The 19140-nt window shown below is 42.7% G+C and overlaps 1 protein-coding gene and 1 long non-coding RNA gene across 2 annotated transcripts in view; both read right to left on the bottom strand.

Annotated features, from left to right (window-relative positions):
• Positions 1-19140, bottom strand: part of LOC116502701 — a 227695-nt gene that overhangs the window by 73760 nt on the left and 134795 nt on the right. The window contains 2 exon segments of the mRNA XM_032208604.1: positions 7269-7779; positions 7782-8265. Of these exon segments, the coding sequence (XP_032064495.1) occupies positions 7269-7779; positions 7782-8265 (995 nt within the window).
• Positions 14154-14980, bottom strand: LOC116502708. Its single transcript, XR_004254580.1, has 3 exons — positions 14944-14980; positions 14331-14445; positions 14154-14203 (listed from the first exon to the last, which is right to left on the bottom strand). It is a non-coding gene; the product is annotated as an uncharacterized LOC116502708 (long non-coding RNA).

Genomic DNA, 19140 nt, shown 5'->3' with positions numbered 1-19140 from the left:
TCTCTTTTGTACAGTTTTTCATAGGACAAGCTGCAGACATCATGACTAATATAAAGAATTCTGTAAAACATTATTTATTGAAAAGTTGGGAGAATAATTAGCAAAAAGAATTTTGTTTTTAAAGTATTAGTCTTAAAAAAAATCCTAAAAGGAATCTCCAACCAAAAGAAAAGGGGAAAATGGCAGGAGACAGTACAGGTAGTCCTCAACATACAACATGTTTTAGGGATTTACAACGACAGTGACAAAAATGACTTATGCCTGTTTTTCATACCTACGACTGTTCCAGCATCCCCATGGGCACATGATCAAACTGAATCACATTTATGATAGATGCAAGGTCCCAGGGTCATGTGATCCCCTTTTGTGAACCTTTGACAAGCAAAGTCATTAGGGAAGCCACTTAACAACCACCATACTTCTAACCTCCGTGGTTCACTTAACACCTGTGGCAAGAAAGGTCGTAAAATGGGGCAAAGTTCACTTAACAAATGTGTGACTCAACAACAAAAAATTTAGGCTCAATTGTGGTCCTAAGTCAAAGACTACCTATAATATGTACAACAGCTGATTTCCTGAGGGAAAAAAATAGAAAACTAGTAAATCAAAGTTATTCTCATACCTGAGTTGGAGGTTCAATCATGGTTTCCGCTCCCTCTAAACAAAGAGTCGACTTCCTTCTATGCTTCCCTGTGAGGGAGACCGAATTTCAAAAGGCATAATTAACAAAATGGGAGGAGGTTTGCTATAGAGGAGAGGACACAGAGAAGATGAGAAAGTTAGGATTTATCAGAGTGGAAGGACCTTATATTACCTCCTGAGGTATCCTGAATTGGATCTTCCTGAGGGATCCCCCTGAAAGACAGTTCTTGAGGGAGATTTGACAGATGCCTCTTTCTCTCAGGATCTCTGATCTCCATTGCGAAGGACTTGAAATAGGATCCAGGAAAAAAAGAATTAATTGACATTACATATCATGAAGTGGTGTGTAACTCTACTTAACACCTGATAAACTGCCAAAGATTTTTCAAATCTCAAAGGAATTTCAAATACATGTTTGAAATGTAAATAGTGGAAAGGAACTTTTTACCAAATCTGCGGGACTTGTAACAAAGCAAAGAAATACTGGGATAAGATTTATATTGTACTGCAGAAGATTCTCAAACAGGGCATGAAAATCAAACCAGAGACTTTTCTTTTAGGTTTAATAGAAAAAGGGATGGAAAAACAATCTGGAACTTCGCTGTTATATATGTTGAGAGCAGAAAGGATGCTCTTTGCAAAGCGGACGGATATTTTAATAGCCACAAAGGAGAAGTCGTTGGGAAAACTGATGGAAGAGATGGAAAAATTAACTGCTTTAGTTAAAGAAAAGACCAAGCCAATCTTGCTTCTACTTTGGAACCAATGCTGGGTTTTGTTCTTGAGATCGAAAAAATTGAAACTTTGATTGAGTTTTGTTGATTACATAAGTTTGTTGTTATATAGAATTTGCTAGTACATATTAAGTATGTAAATGTAAGACATTGAACTTGTAATGTTACCATTTATTCGACTGTGCTAAAAAGATTCAGATTTTCAATGATTTTATTTTTCCCCATTTACCCTACACTTCTTTCACTTCCTTTCCCCCTTTCCTACTATTTTCATTTTCTTGCATTTTATATCTTAATAAACCTACAAAAATTTCATGCAAAAATCTGAACATATTATTATATTCAGGCCCAAGAAGAAGTCCTCTCACCGGCAACTCAACCTGCTCCTTCTTCTCCTCTGCCTGGCTCAGGAGGAAGCCTTCCACCAGGGCCACCGCCTGGGAGCTGGTCTCTGCTCCACACTCCCGCACCCAGCTCTCCATCTGCAGGGGCAGAAGGGCCAGGAACTGCTCCAGAACCACCAGGTCCAGCATCTGTGCTTTTGTGTGCTTTTCTGGTCTCAACCACCGATTACAAAAGAAGTGGAGTCGGCTACAAAGTCCTCGGGGACCCTCATCCTCCTGATATTGGATGCTCCTGAAGTTCCAGGCCTGAGCTTGTGAAACGATGGTTCCTTCTTCCAGCATCTTCTGCCCATTTCTTGCCCAGATCTCCCCACGGATTCCAGACTGGGCATCGGAAGGGCCTTTTCCACTTCCCTCACTTGCTAAAGGAAGGCCAGCCATTCTCTCTCTGTCCTGTAACACAATTCCAAATGGGTGCAATGAAACCTGTGTATTTCCAAATGCTTTTTTAATTCATAGCAATGTTCATTTAGCCATGGGAATACCAGAACAAGCCATTAAGCCCCCTTTGCCAAAGGGATCATTTTTTTCTCTACATGAAGATCAACAAATGGCCTCAATTTTGCAATTTTCTTATAGAAGAACGAATAAATCTAAGCTAGTAGATCAGATCATTTATCAACACTCATCCCCAGAGAAGGAAGCATTTTTCTGACCTGTAAAGTGGTGACTTTCAGCAAGAAGATTCAGTCCATATGGGCATTTTGGATAATTTAAATTTCTTTTTACTCAAAGGGAAAGACTTGCATTTTAAAAATATAGCTCTAAGTTTACCTATAAGCAGAGTACACACAACATACAACATACAAAAGCCCAAAGCATGAAAATTCAGTTCACAAAAAATGAGGTGCCAATCCTTTGACCCTGGTCCATTTCTCTTTCTCCCTTCACACCGGGGGTCAGGTTCACACAATGTGTCCTAAGCACAAACAGGTCAATCAAATCCAGGCGTTCAGTTCCTATGAAATATAAAGGATTAAATGCACACAGCTCAATACGATGACGTGATTGACTACCTTCCTCAAACAAATTGAGTTGCAAAAGGCCCCAAGCTGAGTTTAGTGTCATCCAGCACAGAGTGAGAATTAAACGTTGTTTTTACTTCCTGCTTGAGTTTTGCCATACAAGCTCCCCCTCTCCCCTATGCAGGAGCTATTCTCACGAAATGGGGCGCTCCCTTTCCTTTCTGGGATCTGGAATTCTTCCTGAGGGCAGCATGCATCTTCTGGAGCTCTCCTTTGTTATCACCATGGAAAAGGGCGGCAGAGAAACATGGGAATCTGGGGTCTCCCGCTCCTAGGATTGACTTGGTATATATATGCACACGCACAGTCTCTGTCTCTCTCTCTCACACACACACACACACACACAAACACCTACCTTTGCCACCTCTTTCCTTCAAAACGTCTTTACAGTCTTTTTAACTGCCTGCGAAGCTTAAAGGGTTAAAGAGGGAGAGTCCAGCAGCTAGAAAGGCAAGACTTAGTGACGTCACTGCCTTCCCAACCTGCAACAGCGGCTCAACGCTGAAGCGCATGCGGTTCCTTTCTCTTTGCAGAGGGAGCCTCGGATGGGTTTTCTGTGCATGGAAGGTATTCATGGAAAAAGGAGAGATGGTGCATTTCCCATGCAGGGCCAGGAGGGGGCTCTCTTGAGAAAGCCAGGAAGCCTTCTCAACCTCCTTTGGACAATGTTATAATTTACTAAAGAATTTTGTATTTAAAGTAGTGGTTTGTTTAAAAAGAAAATTCCTAATAACAATCTCACTTAAATTTCTGTTGTTCAGTATCAAAAGAAAGAGTAAACCCCCAAAAAGGGGTAAACAAGAAAGGTACTATTTCTACTAGCTTCACTTTCTGAAGGAAAGGCATAATACAAATAATTTCCTCCTCTTACTTTACTTGGAATTTGAACCTATTTCAGCTCTGCCATAGGAAGGGTCAACTTCTTTCTACTCGTCCTTGTGAGGGAGATACAATTTTAAAATGTATAATTCATAAAGTAGGAAGAATTGTTCTATAGAAGACAGAGATGAAATGGTTGGGATCTCTATGGGGAACAGGAGGACCTTATATTACCTCCTGAATTGTCCTTACCTGGATATTTCTGAAAAATCCTACTAAAAAAAAAACAGTTCCTGGGGGAGATTTGATGGAAGCTTCCTTCAGTGGTGGATTCCAATTTTTTTACTACTCGTTTGCTCGTGTGCGCGAATGTGCTCGTGTGTGCTTCTGCACATGCCCAAAAGTGTCTGGGTGGGTAGGCGGAGCCTTCCGCCGCCACTACTACCAGTTTGCACAAACCAGGAGCAACCCACCTCTGGCTTCCTTCTCTCTGATCTCCATAGAGAATGGTTTGAAATGGTAGACAGAAGAAAAGAAGAAGAAATGGACATCAGACACCTCATCTCATGCTCCTCCTCAAATTTGCAGATGACACCAAGCTGGCAGGAGCAGCCAACACCCACAAGACCAGTTGAAGATCCAAAAGATCTTGGCAGGCTTGAACAATGGGCCCCATGCAACGAAGTGAAATTTAATTTGGAGAAAAACAAGGTTTTACACCTGGGCAGGAAAAACCAAAGGTACAAGTACAGATTAGGAGAAGCCTGGCTCAAAAACAATAACTGTGAGAGGGACCCTGGTGTTTTAGTGGACGATCAGTTAAACGTGAGTCAGTAGTGTATGGCAGCAGACAAAAAAGATAATACAATCCTTGGTTGCATAAACAGAGGCATAGAATCAAAATCATGTGATGTATTAGTATCGCATTCTAAAGCCTTAGTAAGGCCACAGCTGGAATACTGCAACCAGTTTTTATCACCACATTATAAAAAAAGATGTTGAGACTTTAGAAAAAGTGCCAAAAAGAGCAACTAAGATGATTAAATGCCTGGAGACTAAAACACATGAAGGATTTGGATTTGATTAGTGTTGAGAAAAAGGACTAGGAGGGACATGATAGCAGCATTCCAGTTTTTGGGAGGCTGCCGCAATGAGGTGGGGGTCAATTTATTTTGCAAAGCACCAGAGTGCAGGACAAGAAACAATGGATGGAAACTAAGCAAGAAGAGAAGCAACCTGGAAATAAGGAGAAACTTCCCAATAATGAGGACAATTAACCTGTGGAAAAGCTTGCCTTCAGAAGTGGTGGGTGCGTCTGCTTCATCACTGGATGTTTTTAAGTAGAAACTGGACAGTCACTTGTCTGTAATGGTACAAGATCTCCTGCTTGAGCAGGGGATTGGACAAGACCTCCAAGATCCGTTTTAGCTGCATTCTGATTGATGGATGGATGCTTACTCTCCTACATTTTTCTAGTTTAATAAAGAAGCAGGTTGTGATCTACTTTGTCAAATGCCTTGCTGAAGTCTACGTCCACAGCATTATGCTGGTCTTCTAATTTAGTCACTTTGTTAAAGAATGAAATGATTGGTTTGGCATGATGCTTTTAACAACCCTTTGCTAGCTACTAGTTTTATATTGATTTGTTTATAGATTTTCACAGATCTGGTTTTTCTTTTATTTCCAGCATTTCCCCAGATATTGGTATTCGACTGATTGGTCCTTAATTTCTTGGGTCTGTTCCCCTCCCACTTTTTTTTGAAGATGGGAACCACATCAGCCCTTTTCCAGTCCTCTGGCGGTTCTCCAGTGCTCCAGATTTTTTAAAGATATGGTACAATAGTTCTGAGATAACATCTGCCAGTTCTTTAAAAACTCTGAAATGTTATCCATAAGGTCCTGGTGATTTATACTGGTATCTCTTGGATAAGTTTATTATTTCTTATGCTGCCGTTGGTTCTTTGGAGAATTGATTGACCTCTTCTTATCCGTGGCAGCCCCTCAGTATTGAAAGGCTTCTGTCATCCCTAATCCTTCTCTTCCTTAGATTAGACCTATCCTGTTCCTGCATCTGCTCTTCATGTTTTAGTCTCCTGTCTCCTAATCATCTTTGTTTTTCTTCTCTGCACTCTTTCTGGAGTCTCAATATTTTTGGGGGATCGTGGTGATCAAAACTCAATTCCAAGTGTAGTGTTACCGGTGCAGTCTAAAGTGGAACTAACCCTTCTCATGATCTTGATACTGTCCCTCTGGTGATGCATCCTAGGACTGCATTAGCCTTGGTAGCTGCAGCACAATGCTGGCTCATATTTAAGTGATTATCCCCCTAAGACTCTAGATCCCTCTTACAGTTACTGCTGTTAAGACAGATACTAGTACATTTGGTTTTTTTTTCTTGCCTAAGTTTTCTTATATGGCAAGAAAGTTTATGGGTCACAATCAAATGATATACTATTTGGCAGTCCAAACCTAGAAATAATTTCTTCCAATAGGATGTTTACTACTTCATGATCTTTATTTGACCTGTAACTGTGAGAGGTTGTCAAATGCTTTTTGTGCATCAAGGAAAACCAGTACCATTTGCTTTTCTGCATGCGCCTCGTAATACTCTATTATGTCTAGGATGACTCTCGTATTATTTTTAATATGCCTGTGGGGTAAAAATCCACTTTGGTCCGGATGTATTCGTTCATTTAAAACCTGTTTAATTCTTCCTGCCATAATTGCTGCAAATATTTTATAATCAGAGTTTAATAATGAAATTGGTCTGTAATTTTGAATTTCTTGTAGATTGGTTACTTCTGTTGGGATTAGCGATATTATTGCTTCAGTCCATGATTCAGATATCTTGGCTTTTCCTAAAACCTCATTAAACATTTCCACTCCTAGCTCTTCCAATATTATTTTGATATATTTGTATAGTTCCATCGGTATTCCGTCTGGTCCTGGGGTTTTATTATTTTTCTGATTTTTTAGGACTAATTCCACTTCAGCTAACGTTATTGGCCTGTTTATCGCCTCCCTTTGTTCTTTTGAGATTGGTGTTATCTTTTCTATGTTTAAATATTGTTTTATTTTGATTTCCTCCATACTATCTTGTGCGTATAGTTTTGTGAAGTATTTATGAACAATATGCTTCTTTTCTTCCGCTTTGTAGTGAATTCTTCCCTCATCATCCTTTAATTGATATATTGTCCTTTTTTCGCTTTCGTTCTTCAGTCTAGTTTTTCTCACCATATAGGCAATTGTAAGGCTTCTTGTATATGCTTTCATAGCATCCCAGAGATTTTGAATTGAGGTGACTCCTTTTTTATTTATTCTAAAAACAATTTTAATTCTTTCTCCAGCATTTCAGTGTATTCTATTTCATTTACAATACTTGAATTCATCATCCATCTTTTTCTTCTTCTTTGACCTTTCCATCTTAATTTTATTGGATTATGATCTGCCCACTCATTTGCTTCTATTTGCTATTTCAATTTCGCCTACTTAATTACATAGCCCAGATGAGATCCAAGCCATGTCGATTCTTTTTTTTCTTTTTCCTAAAAAAATTGTTTTATTTCATTTTCATTTTCATTTTATACAATCACATATATACTGTGCATTCAAATGTATCTTTGTTTTGGGGATTCTCCAGTCTATGAATCGTGTTATGGGAAAAAAGACTATAGGGTGTTTTGAAGCTCTTTCCACACTCCATGCATTTATATGGTTTCTCCCCTGTGTGGATCCTTTGATGGGATGTAAGTTTACTGTTTGTTCCAAAGCTCTTTCCACACTCCATACATTTATGTGGTTTCTCCCCTGTGTGGATCCTTTTATGGGAGGTAAGATGAGAGCTACTTTTGAAGTCCTTTCCACACTCCATGCATTTATATGGCTTCTCCCCTGTATGGATCCTTTGATGGTAGGTAAGATGAGTGCTACTTTTGAAATCCTTTCCACACTCCATGCATTTATATGGCTTCTCCCCTGTATGGATCCTTTGATGGCATGTAAGTTCACTGCTTGTTCTGAAGCCCTTTCCACACTCCATGCATTTATATGGCTTCTCCCCTGTGTGAATCCTTCGATGTATAATAAGGTTCTTCTTTTGGCTAAAGCCCTTTCCACACTCCATACATTTATATGGCTTCTCCCCTGTGTGTATTATTGATGGGATGTAAGATCACTGCTTGTTCGGAAGTCCTTTCCACACTCTGTGCATTTATATGGCTTCTCCCCTGTGTGGATCCTTTGATGGGATGTAAGTTCACCGCTTGTTCGGAAGTCCTTTCCACACTCCATGCATTTATATGGCTTCTCCCCTGTGTGGATCCTTTGATGGGATGTAAGTTTACTGCTTGTTTGGAAGTCCTTTCCACACTCCATGCATTTATATGGCTTCTCCCCTGTGTGGATCCTTTAATGGGTAATAAGGTGAGCCTTTTGGCTAAGGCCCTTTCCACACTCCATGCATTTATATGGATTCCACCCTGTGTGGATCCTTTGATGGCAGGTAAGATGACTGCTTGTTCTGAAGCTCTTTCCACAGTCCATGCATTTATATGACTTCTCCCCTGTATGGATCCTTTGATGGCTTGTAAGATCACTCCTTGTGCTGAAGCTCTTTCCACACTCCATGCATTTATATGGCTTCTCCATTTTGTATGTGCTTTTATTAACAGTCTTGTTTCCATGTACATTGCTTTCATTTGACTTCTCTCCCATGTGAAAACTCTTCTGTGACTCAAGACACCCACTTTCTTGAGAACGTGTGAATATGCAACTGTATTTTTTTCTTTTTTCTTTGCATATATTGGCTCGTCCTTTGGCTTGTGATAGGCAGGATCCATTCACATCTAATCTCTCTCTGAAGATTCTTACACCTTTCTCAATATATTTCTTCATTAGTTTTTCTTGTTGATCAATAAAGTCCTGCATCTGAGCAACAATAGAAGAAGTTGAGTTTTTGTTATTCCAGTTATTTGATAGGTTTCTCTCCTGCCTTTGGAATTCTGTTTGAATTTGAAGTTTCTCCATTACATTTCCTTGACTAAATGCTTTGATTGGTTCTCCAAAGTCTTTATTGTCATTCTCATTATCACCTTGAAAGAGAAATGAAAATGAGAGAAAGTTTGGTGGAAAACATCACTCTGTCAGAAGTCATATTGATTGCCTTCAGGTATTGTACCAAATTCTAATATATACTGCATATTTGTAACATAATACTGGCATGGTATAGAAATGATAATATCTCTATTGATGAGAATAAAAGCTTTAAAAAAATTGTCATACTTGAATGATATGGAAGCATCTGGGCCAAAATAATTTAAATCTGTCTGATGGAGTTTGGCATTACCTCAAACTAAGGAATTGCTTTGTCACTAAATATAAAAACAAATTGGATAGGATACATCTAAGCAAAATGCCATAGACCTATTTCCTTCCTAGGAGCACTAGAAAAACATAACTTTCCCTTCTGCCTCTGAAAAGAAGAGATCAAGTTAGAAATGTTTTCATAAGAACTAGCTAATGGCATCTAACTACAAAAGATCTTCCTGAACTCTCTGAGGGAGAGTAGGAAACCCTTACCAAGAGAGGCCACATTCTTATAATTCTCCAGCATGACTTCCCAATGCAGAGCTTTTTGGTCAGGATCCAGCTGAGACCACTCCTCCTCGGAGAAATAAACAGCCACCTCCTCAAAGGGCAGAAGACCCTCCTGAAAGGGGAAAAAATACAGAACAAACCAAGGAAGAACTGCAATATCTTTCCATTTGTTTAAAAATTTCCAAAACAAAGCTATGCACTAAGTGATATGCTTACTAAGGATCTGTGGTTTAAATGAGAAAATAGAAAGAATAAGGAGCATTTGACTAAAGAAAGATTTTAGGCAGGTTTTATCAACTTGAATGATTCTGTAGGACTTTCAGTGCAATTTAGGTTAAATAAGCCTTGTTTCCTTCTGGATCAATTGATCTAACAAACATCCACTCAGTCATCATCAAAATACTCTTCCTTCTCGATCAATATATCCACCCATAATTAAAAGGCCTTCAGTGTCTTGAGAGAATCAAAACTCACCAATCAGTGATACCAACCCTTCAGAAGTATGTCTGTGGGCGAAGGGATTTTTGTAGCGTTTTATGAAATGAGTTACAATACAATACAAAAGCAGAGTTGGAAGGGACATTGGAGGTCTTCTCGTCTAACCCCCTGCCTAGGAAGGAAACCCCTATCGCATTTTAGACAAATGGCTATTCAACATCTTCTTAACGACTGCGTGTTGGGACACTCACAATGTATGGAGACAAGCTGTTCCACTGATTAATTGTTCTAACTGTCACGAAATTTATCCTCAGTTCTAAGTTGCTTCTCTTCTTGATTAGTTTCCACCCATTGCTTCTTGTCCTATCCTCAGGTGCTTTGGAGACTAGTTTGACTCCCTCTTTTTCTGGCAGCCCCTGAGATATTGGAACACTGCTATCATGTCTCCCCTAGTCCTTCTTTTCATTAAACTAGACATACCCGGTTCCTGCAACCCTTCCTCATATGTTTCAGCCTCCAGTCCCCTAATCATCTTTGTTGCTCTTCTCTGCACTCTTCCTAGAGTCTCCACATCTTTTCTACATTGTGGCGACCAAAACTGAATGCAGTATTCCAAGTGTGGCCTTACAAAGGCATTATCAAGTGGTACTAACACTTCATGTGATCTTGATTCTATCCCTCTGTTTATGCAGCCTAGAACTGTGTTGGCTTTTCTGGCAGCTGCTGCACACTGCTGGCTCATATTTAAATGGTTGTCCACTAGGACTCCAAGATTCCTCTCACAGTTACTACTATTGAGCAAGGTACCACCTATACTGTACCTGAGGAAGGAAACAGAGTACTATCTAATTTTGAAAAAATGATAGAAATGGCTAGATGATAGAAATAGTAAATAAGAATCTAAAAATATAGTTTGTATTGTAGAAGAAGAGGGAATTAGTGATAAGGTAGGAAAAGTAGAATTTACAGAAGTAGAAAAAGGTATTTATTCGTAGAAAAGCAATAAAGACTGTCTGATACAAATTTTAAAGTATGAGGCGTGAGGTAAAAAGTCAACGTCTTTATTAACAGGTAACAGCAAGAACAAGTTCAGAACACGGACAGTGCTCGGGCCGCCTGACAGCTATTTAGATATGACAACTGTCAGGCGGCTGGCCAATCGGCGACCGGTGATTCTCCCGCCAGCCGGCAGGAGCGCCCGGGCCAATCAGAAGCCTTCAGCTCTGGCCCCGCCTGCTGGCTGCGTCGGAAGGACACAACACAAATAACCAAACATAGACTGATAAACAAAACAGTCTGAAGTAATAGGATGGTAAGTGGGAAAATATACAGAAATGGATTGAGGGGGGGGAAATATTTGTAAAAATTCAACAATAAATATCTGCTGTAAGAAGGAATGGGAAGTTCCAATGCTACGTCTAAGTGTTATGTATGTATTTGTCAATGTGTATAACTGCTTATAATAAAAATAATTTTAAAAAGATATAGCATGACTTTTCATGCTGCTCATAATATACGCCCTACCCCCCCACCAAATAAGTCCAAAGTCAGTGTGTCATCAGGGTGGGTAGGGCAGTGGACAGGGCCATCATCAGAGGTGGCAAGCACGTGCGCGGGGCCAGATTGTGTCTGGAAGCAAGTGCAGCCTGGGTGGGGGCAGGGGGTGGCATGCAATCCGTCTCACCGTCTCTTTGCTTGGGCGCAGTGTGCAGTGGAGCTGGAGGACCAGGCTGGACACTGGGGGCCGAGAATGCAGGTGCTACACCCTGGCGGCCACACCCGGCCCACCACTTACCTCGCCTCACAGCAATGGCACCAGCAAAGGCGCGGCTATGGTGGGAAAGGTAGGTGATCTGGCCTATCAAATACATCGGGTGGACCCTTTGCCACTCTGGCTGTCTTTGCTTGCCAGCAGCTGTGGGGCAAATCACATGCCTTCCCCACCCACGTCCACACCTCTAGCTGCTGCTGGCGCCTCTGCGAGGCGAGTGAAGCCAAGTGGTAGGGCGGGGTGATGATGACACGCCACAACCCGTGCACGTTTTGCCCCCACCGTTCAACCTAGCCCTCCAGCTCTGCCACACACTGTGCAAGCAAATATAGGCGGTGCAATGGGACTTTTCAACGCTCACCTTAGAAGGAAGGAATAGTAGGGAAAGGGGGGACAGTAGCTTGAGGGCTGCCTCTTCCCCAGATGCTCCCCGGGCTTGTTCACAGAAACCCGGCATGGAGGAAGAGTCTGTTTCTTTCAGATTTGTCCCAGCCCTCCCATCCTCTTTGAAACTTAGCCTCCCTCTTCAGAGGGTGATAGAGGGCAAGGCTAGGGTAAAGCACAGGAGAAACAGAGAGAGAGAGAAGCCACACACCAAAGGACGAGGGTCTCACCCACCTCTCCATGAGATCTCTCGGATAACACGGCATGCAAAAACCAAAGTGCAAAAGCCATTCTTTCCAATTAGCAGCAGCGCCTAAATCAAAACCAAGCACTGCAAGTCCGTTTGCCTTTCCCATTGTTTGCCCCCTTTTTTGGAAGTGTTTCACCACCGCTGGTGTTATTCACATCACATCATGTCATGTTCTGGAAGGGAGAAGATGCAGCTCTTGCTGCCCACCTGGAGGTGGGCGAGGAGGGCCAGGCTCCCCTTCCCCTGTGGTTCTGCAAAGCCCATGAGGTTTTGCGTGGAGAAGGAGATTGCTTCCCGCAGGGTTGGCCTCAGCACCCACTTAAGACAGCAAACAGAAGAGCTTGGCTCTTTTTCTCCAGGGCCTTTGAAATTCACATACACACACAGACCCCTTTTCACTTTTCTGCCTTAAAATTCTGGGCTCTGGCAGCAGGGATACTTCATCCTTTCCGCAAGAGAGTCTCGCCAGCGTCCCCTTGATGGCCTTTCCCTCTCCCCACACAGTCCCCAGGGAGAGAGAGAGAGGGCGAGAGAGAGAAAGGGTGTGGGAACAAACAGAAAGGACGCCTGGACTCACAGCACTTTGTTTTGATATGCACACCATGGGAGGCCTCACGCAGAGGTGGGTGAGCTCCTCATCCTTAGCTACTGGATGGAGGGCTAGGCTGGGCTGAAGCAGAGGAGAAAAGAATGGGGGAAGGTGCCCCCTGCAGCTGTCCCAGTTGCTGCGAGTGGCCAGCACATCGAAAACCAAAGTGGACTTGCGTGCTGCCTCTTGCACGGCGGAAGAGGGGGAAACGCAGAGAAGTACCACCTTCCCTTTGGGAAAGAAGGACTTGCCCGCGCAGGATTTATTTATTTATTTCCCTTCCAAAACATGCAGGAATAGCACTGGCAGCAGGCAGGGAACTACCCCCTTCATGTCCAGCAGTTTTTAAATTGCAGAATTCAAAATTCCTAAAAAGAATCTCCAACTGAAAGCAGAGGGCAAAATGGCAGAAGACACTGGTTCCACCACAAAACCGCGATGCCCTTATCCGCGCCGACATAAGTGCGGAGGCAAATCCGCGGCGTCCGAAGCGCTAAGAAAAAAACGACCCTACCGCCGCGACAACAGCGCGGTGACAGAAGGGCGTTCTACGTGCTTCGTTCTTTGCCTCCAAAGGTAGCCGCCCTCCTCCAGCTGACAGCGGCAGCGGGCACGGGGCAAAGCGGGCTGCCCAGCAGCAGCAGCCCGCGGGAAGGGTCCAGCTCAGCCGCGGGGGGCAGCTGGAAGTGGAGGAGGACGCGGCAGCGGCGGCGGCTGAGGCTCTCCCAGGCCGGCGAAATGGGCTTGCCCGGCAGAGGCAGGCTGCCCTCTTCTTCCTCAACAACATCTCCTTGGACGGGTGGCCTCCGCCGCCGGCGCATCCCCCGAAGGAAGAGGCAGGGCGGGCGTCGGCGTCGGCTCTCCCGGGGCCAGCGAAGCGGGCTTGCCCGGTGGCGGCGGCCGCCCATCCAAGGAGATGTTGTTGAGGAAGAAGAGGGCGGGCTGCCTCTGCCGGGCAAGCCCGCTTCGCCGGCCCCAGGAGAGCCTCAGCCGCCGCCGCCGCTGCTGCGTCCTCCTCCGCCGCCAGCGTTGGCGGCCCTGCTCGGGGCCCCCGCAGGCTTCCTGCTGTCCCCCGTGGCTGTGCTGGACCCTTCCCGCAGGCTGCTGCTGCTGGGCAGCCCGCTTTGCCCCGTGCCCGCTGCCGCTGTCAGCTGGAGGAGGGGGGCTACCTTTGGAGGCAAAGAACGAAGTATGTAGAACGCCCTTCTGTTGCCGCGCTGTTGTCTCCACGGTGATGACGTCGCGACTTTAGCGACGCGATTTAATCTCCGCTATTTTGCGTAGCGCGGTTTTGTCGTGCCACGGAAGACACTATATGTAGTTCTCAGCTAATAACAGTTTTTAGTGACTGTTCAAAATTACACAGCAGTGAAAAAAGTGACATGGCCATTTTTCACACTTATGACTGTACTCCCTCTACATCCTCTGATTTCTTGATGGAAATGGGGAAAAACAAATCTAGTCAATGAATATTCTTCTCATACCTTAACTGGAGGTTCAATCCTAGTTTCTGTTCCCCCAAAACGAAGAGTCAACTTCCTTCTATTCTTCCCTGTGAGGGAGACAGAATTTCAAAAAGAATAATTCATAAGATGGGAGGAGTTATGCTATAGAGAAGACGACACAGAGAAGATGAGAAAGTTAGAATTTATCAAAGGAGTGGAAGGACCTTATATTACCTCCTGAGGTGTCCTGATTTGGATCTCCCTGAGGGATCCCCCTGAAAGGCAGGTCTTGAGGGAGATTTGACAAATGCCTCTTTCTCTCAGGATCTCTGATCTCCATTGCGAAGGACTTGAAATAGCAGAAAAGAATTAATGGACATCACAAATCATGAAGTGGTTTCTTTCCAAGTGAACACCACTGCAAATCACTCAGTGTCAATCAATTAGTCTGGGAGGTAAGAAAGAAATCGCTGTGCAAAATCTTTCTTCTAGAATGGATAAGAAAACTATACAAAGATTAGTGAAGCATCTCCACATAGTATGAATGACAGGAAAATCTGGTAAGAAGACATCAAAATCCAAAGGAAAAGATGTTTGTGTATAATATAATGCCTGAACAAGAGGAAGACATATGATTGAAGAGTTTAAAATTTGAGTTAAATTATAATTTAAAATAAATATTTCATAAAATTATGTATCCTCTTACTTAACCCTGATAAACTACCAAAGATATATAAAGGAATTTCAATTACGTGTTTGAAATCTAAATGTAAAAAAGGAACTTTTTACCAACTCTGCTGGACTTGTGACAAAGGAAAAAAATACCGGGGTAAGATTTATATTTCACCTGCAACTCAACCTGCTCCTTCTTCTCCTCCGCCTGGCTCAGGAGGAAGCCTTCCACCAGGGCCACCGCCTGGGAGCTGGTCTCTGCTCCACACTCCCGCACCCAGCTCTCCATCTGCAGGGGCAGAAGGGCCAGGAACTGCTCCAGAACCACCAGGTCCAGCATCTGCGCTTTTGTGTGCTTTTCTGGTTCCAACCATCGACTACAAAAGAAGTGGAGCCGACTACAAAGTCCTCGGGGACCCTCATCCTCCTGATATTGGACGCTCCTGAAGTTCCAGGCCTGAACTTGTGAAACGATGGTTCCTTCTTCCAGCACCTTCTGCCCAGTTCTTGCCCAGATCTCCCCACGGATTCCAGACTGAGCAGTGGAAGGGCCTTTTCCACTTCCCTCACTTGCTAAAGGAAGACCAGCCATTCTCTCTCTGCCCTGTAACACAATTCAGAATTACTGCAAGGAAGATTGTGTATGTCCAAATGCTTTTTTCATTTCTTGAGAGAAATATCCACCTGCTTCAGTTCCAATACAGGAGGAAGGCATTGGGAATAAAATGGAGGCTGGAGGCTGATTGGAAAGAAAGCAGAACCACCAACCACATGTCATTCTGGGACAGCTGACAAAATGGAGTTTAGAGTGGGTGGATTTTATACCTTCTGGATTCCATAGAGGTCATGTAGGGCTCATGGGTGTCACTTTATAAGCAAAAGGGGAAATGCAAATCATAGGTATTTGTCTGAAAACATACAATTTTGTCTAATGCCCACGAGTACAAGTTCTGGGATTCTCTTTCCATTCACATAGATTGTAATTTTCTCTTTAAGATCTGAGCAGGACTGGAGGATTACAGAAGGCACTTGTGTTACTGTCATATGACCATGCATGGTGGGCATTTCTAAGCTGGAGAACCTTTATAAAAAGTCTCCCATCTTTGTGATCTGGATTCTTACCATCCTGTACGTTTTCTTCCTTCCTTTGGGGAGTTCTACAAAATCTCCAAATGGCTATACGTTATGAAACATTATGAAAAACAGGGGAAAGGAGAGGACCTTGTCAAGATTGAAACCACTGCTCTAAAAACACTAAACCACAACCGGTATTATGCCATTCATATATCAAGGCAAAGCCCAAGTTTGTCAACCTTTGGCTTAATTGTGTTGCTTATCTGAAGTTTCTGACCCAGTCTTTCTGAATGGATTACCAAATCTGCATTTCTAAAAGCTGCCCCCCTAAGTTTCCCCTTGGGGCAGGGAGACTGAAGCTGGCTTCTGCCTCCCTTAAGAGCATGTTTCTCCATTTCTCCCTTAGGGGAAATATAATATTCTGATTCTTTTTAATATTCCCCCAAATAGTTGGTTCTCCGGGGGAGGGAGGAGGCTTCCCACACATTTATAGCCATGTTCATCTAGCCATGGGAATACCTAAAGTCCTCTTACCCAAAGAAATAACATTGTCTCTAAAGAAGATGAACAAAAGACCTCCATTTTGTGATTCTCTCACAAAAAAGGGAATATATTCAAAAAATCTCCAATTAGGACACAAATACTACAAATGGCAAGAGACAAAACATTGAAATACAAAGATTGTGATTCTGAAACAGGTACCAAGGAGACTGAGAGAGATAAGAAGAGAATATCAATTTTTGACTAAAAATTCTACAGAAAAAAAAGAGTTAATTATAGATGGCTGATCCCAGAAGGTTTGATGTTTCTATGGCAAGGACAAAGACATAGAATAGATTCAACTGATAAAGCAGAACTATTCTATGCAGAATACTTTAGAGGGAAAGAGGGGGAGACAGGAAAAGAAGAATCATTAATTGAACTACAAGATAATGGCCAGGCTGCGACTGGAAAAGAAGAAGGTGCTGTGGATACTAAAGAACAATGAGAACCAAGATCTACTAGAGCAGTAAACCCTACGTATAAAACATAAACATGGAGGAGAAAAAATTAATTTCAATAAATATAAATGGACTTAACTCAGCTATTAAAAGAAGGAAAACATTTCATAAATTAGAGAAATTAAAAGTGGATGTAATTTGCCTTCAAGAAGTTCACATTAAAAAACAACAGGAACAATTATTGATACAACCTAAACTAGGGAAAATATTTACTACATTGCCACGATGCAAGAAAAGAGAAGTGGTTCTGTATATTAAGGCTACAATTTCAGCAGAGCAAATCTACACAGATGACGATGGAAGAATCTTAATGGTGGAAATTATGGACAATAACAAGAAAATACTTTTAACAGCAATTTATGCTCCTAACGTTAGCCAAGAGGAATTTTATAACAAATTACATATGAGAACTATTGAATTGGACTATGTTCATATTTGTATGATGGGAGACTTTAATGGAATTGTAGATCAGAATATGGACTACAAAACACAAAAAATCCCCACAAAACTAAATAGAAGGACTCTTCCTAAATCCTTTTTTAAAGTGACTGATGAAATAGTCTTAAAACCCCACTTTTTCAGCTCTACCCTATGGATGAGTCAACTTCTTCCTACCCTTCCTTCATTTCTGAGGATGTGGATTTATTCCCGAGGACAAGCATGCTTGGTCTCTGCTTTCCCCCCATGCCTGTTACAATCACGCAAAAGGGCGGTTAGACGGGAGGGAAACATAGGATCTGGGGAAGTTTCTCAAACTCAAAAAACTGAACCTGGATGAAAAGTAGGCATGTCTCTCTTCCTCTTTTTTTAGAGTGAGAACCCTCCGTCTCCCTTTCTGTGAAAAGAACACGCGCACACACACAAACACACACTTACCTTTCCCACCTCTGGAAATTTAAGAGTTTCTCTCCGCCTTTCTAAACTCCTGCGCAGCACGTGTGTTTAAAGAGAGAGAGAGAGAGAGAGAGAGAGAGAGAGAGAGAGAGAGAGAGAGAGAGAGAGAGAGAGAGAGAGACTCGTATCCTAGAAAGAAAAAAACAGAATGACGTCACTGCCTTCCCAACTTGTAACCGGGGCTCAAAACTGAGACCCCCCTGGTGGATTTTCTGTGCGCGCAAAGTGGAAAGAGCGGAGAAATGGTGCATTTCCCCATGGGGGGCCTGGTGGGGCTCCTTGATTGGGAAGATTTTGGCAATGTTATACTTCAGTAGATAGCTTTGTATTTAAAGTACTGCTATTAGGAGAAAAAGAAAAATCTCATTTAAATCTGTTGCTGAGGAAGAAAGGAATAAATCAACCAAAACAAGAAGGAAAAAATGAAAGGTGGCTGTACAATGTACCCCGGCTTCACTTTCCGAAAGAAAGGGAGAATACAAATCTAATAAATTTCCTTCTCTTGCAGTGAGTTGGAATTTTGGCCACTTTTTCAGCTCTACCATATGGATGAGTCAACTTCTTCCTACCCTTCCTTGTTAGGGAGACTTAGCAACAAAAACGTCGGGCTCAATCCAAGGCTACCTATAATATGTACATCATCCAATTTCCTGAGGGACGGGGAGATACTAATCGAGTTAGTGAAAGTCCTTTTCAATGCTTTTTCAAGTATAGCAATGTTCATCTATCCAGGTGTTGCAGAAAATGACAGACTTAGACTTCTCAGGATACAGGAAAAGTTTATTTGGCAAGCCCTTAAGCCTGTGATGGTGAACCTATGGCACATGTGACCAAAGTGGCACACAGAGTCATGTCACCTGGAACGTGTGGCATTGCCCTTTCCTCTTCTGGGTTTCTGCCCTGCATGTGCAGGCAACAATCAGCTGGCCTTTGTGCGTGCAGCAGTGCCAGAAACCGGAAGAGCTGGTCTTCTGTTTTCCGCCATGAGCATGTGTGCTGTCCAGCTGATTGATGCGTGCACATGCCTGCCAGAAACCCGGAAGAGGAAGGGGTGATGCCGCACATGCCAGGCGACATGGCATGCGCACATGAGAAAACGGAAGTTCATTTTCCCCTGGTAGCTCCTCTTTCTCGTTGCACTTAGTGCCAAAAATGTTTGCCATCACTACCTTAAGCCTTCAACAACCATTCAGCCAAACTCATCCCCCTAGAAATAGTTTTCTGAGATGGTAAATGGATGCCTTCCACCTAGGATATTCAGTGTATTTGGCATTTAACAAAGGATGAAAATTCAGTCCACATCAAATGAAATGCCAGTCAACTGACCCTAGTTTAGGATGCTCCATTTCTCTTTCTTCCTACACTCAGCCATGCAAGATGCTTGAACACAAACAAGTCAACCA

The sequence above is a fragment of the Thamnophis elegans genome, chromosome 2 (assembly GCF_009769535.1).
Source record: "Thamnophis elegans isolate rThaEle1 chromosome 2, rThaEle1.pri, whole genome shotgun sequence".
Classification (NCBI taxonomy): Eukaryota; Metazoa; Chordata; class Lepidosauria; order Squamata; family Colubridae; genus Thamnophis; species Thamnophis elegans.
The sequence above is the reverse complement of the archived record's forward strand: the minus strand, read 5'-3'. Positions and strand labels throughout refer to the sequence as shown.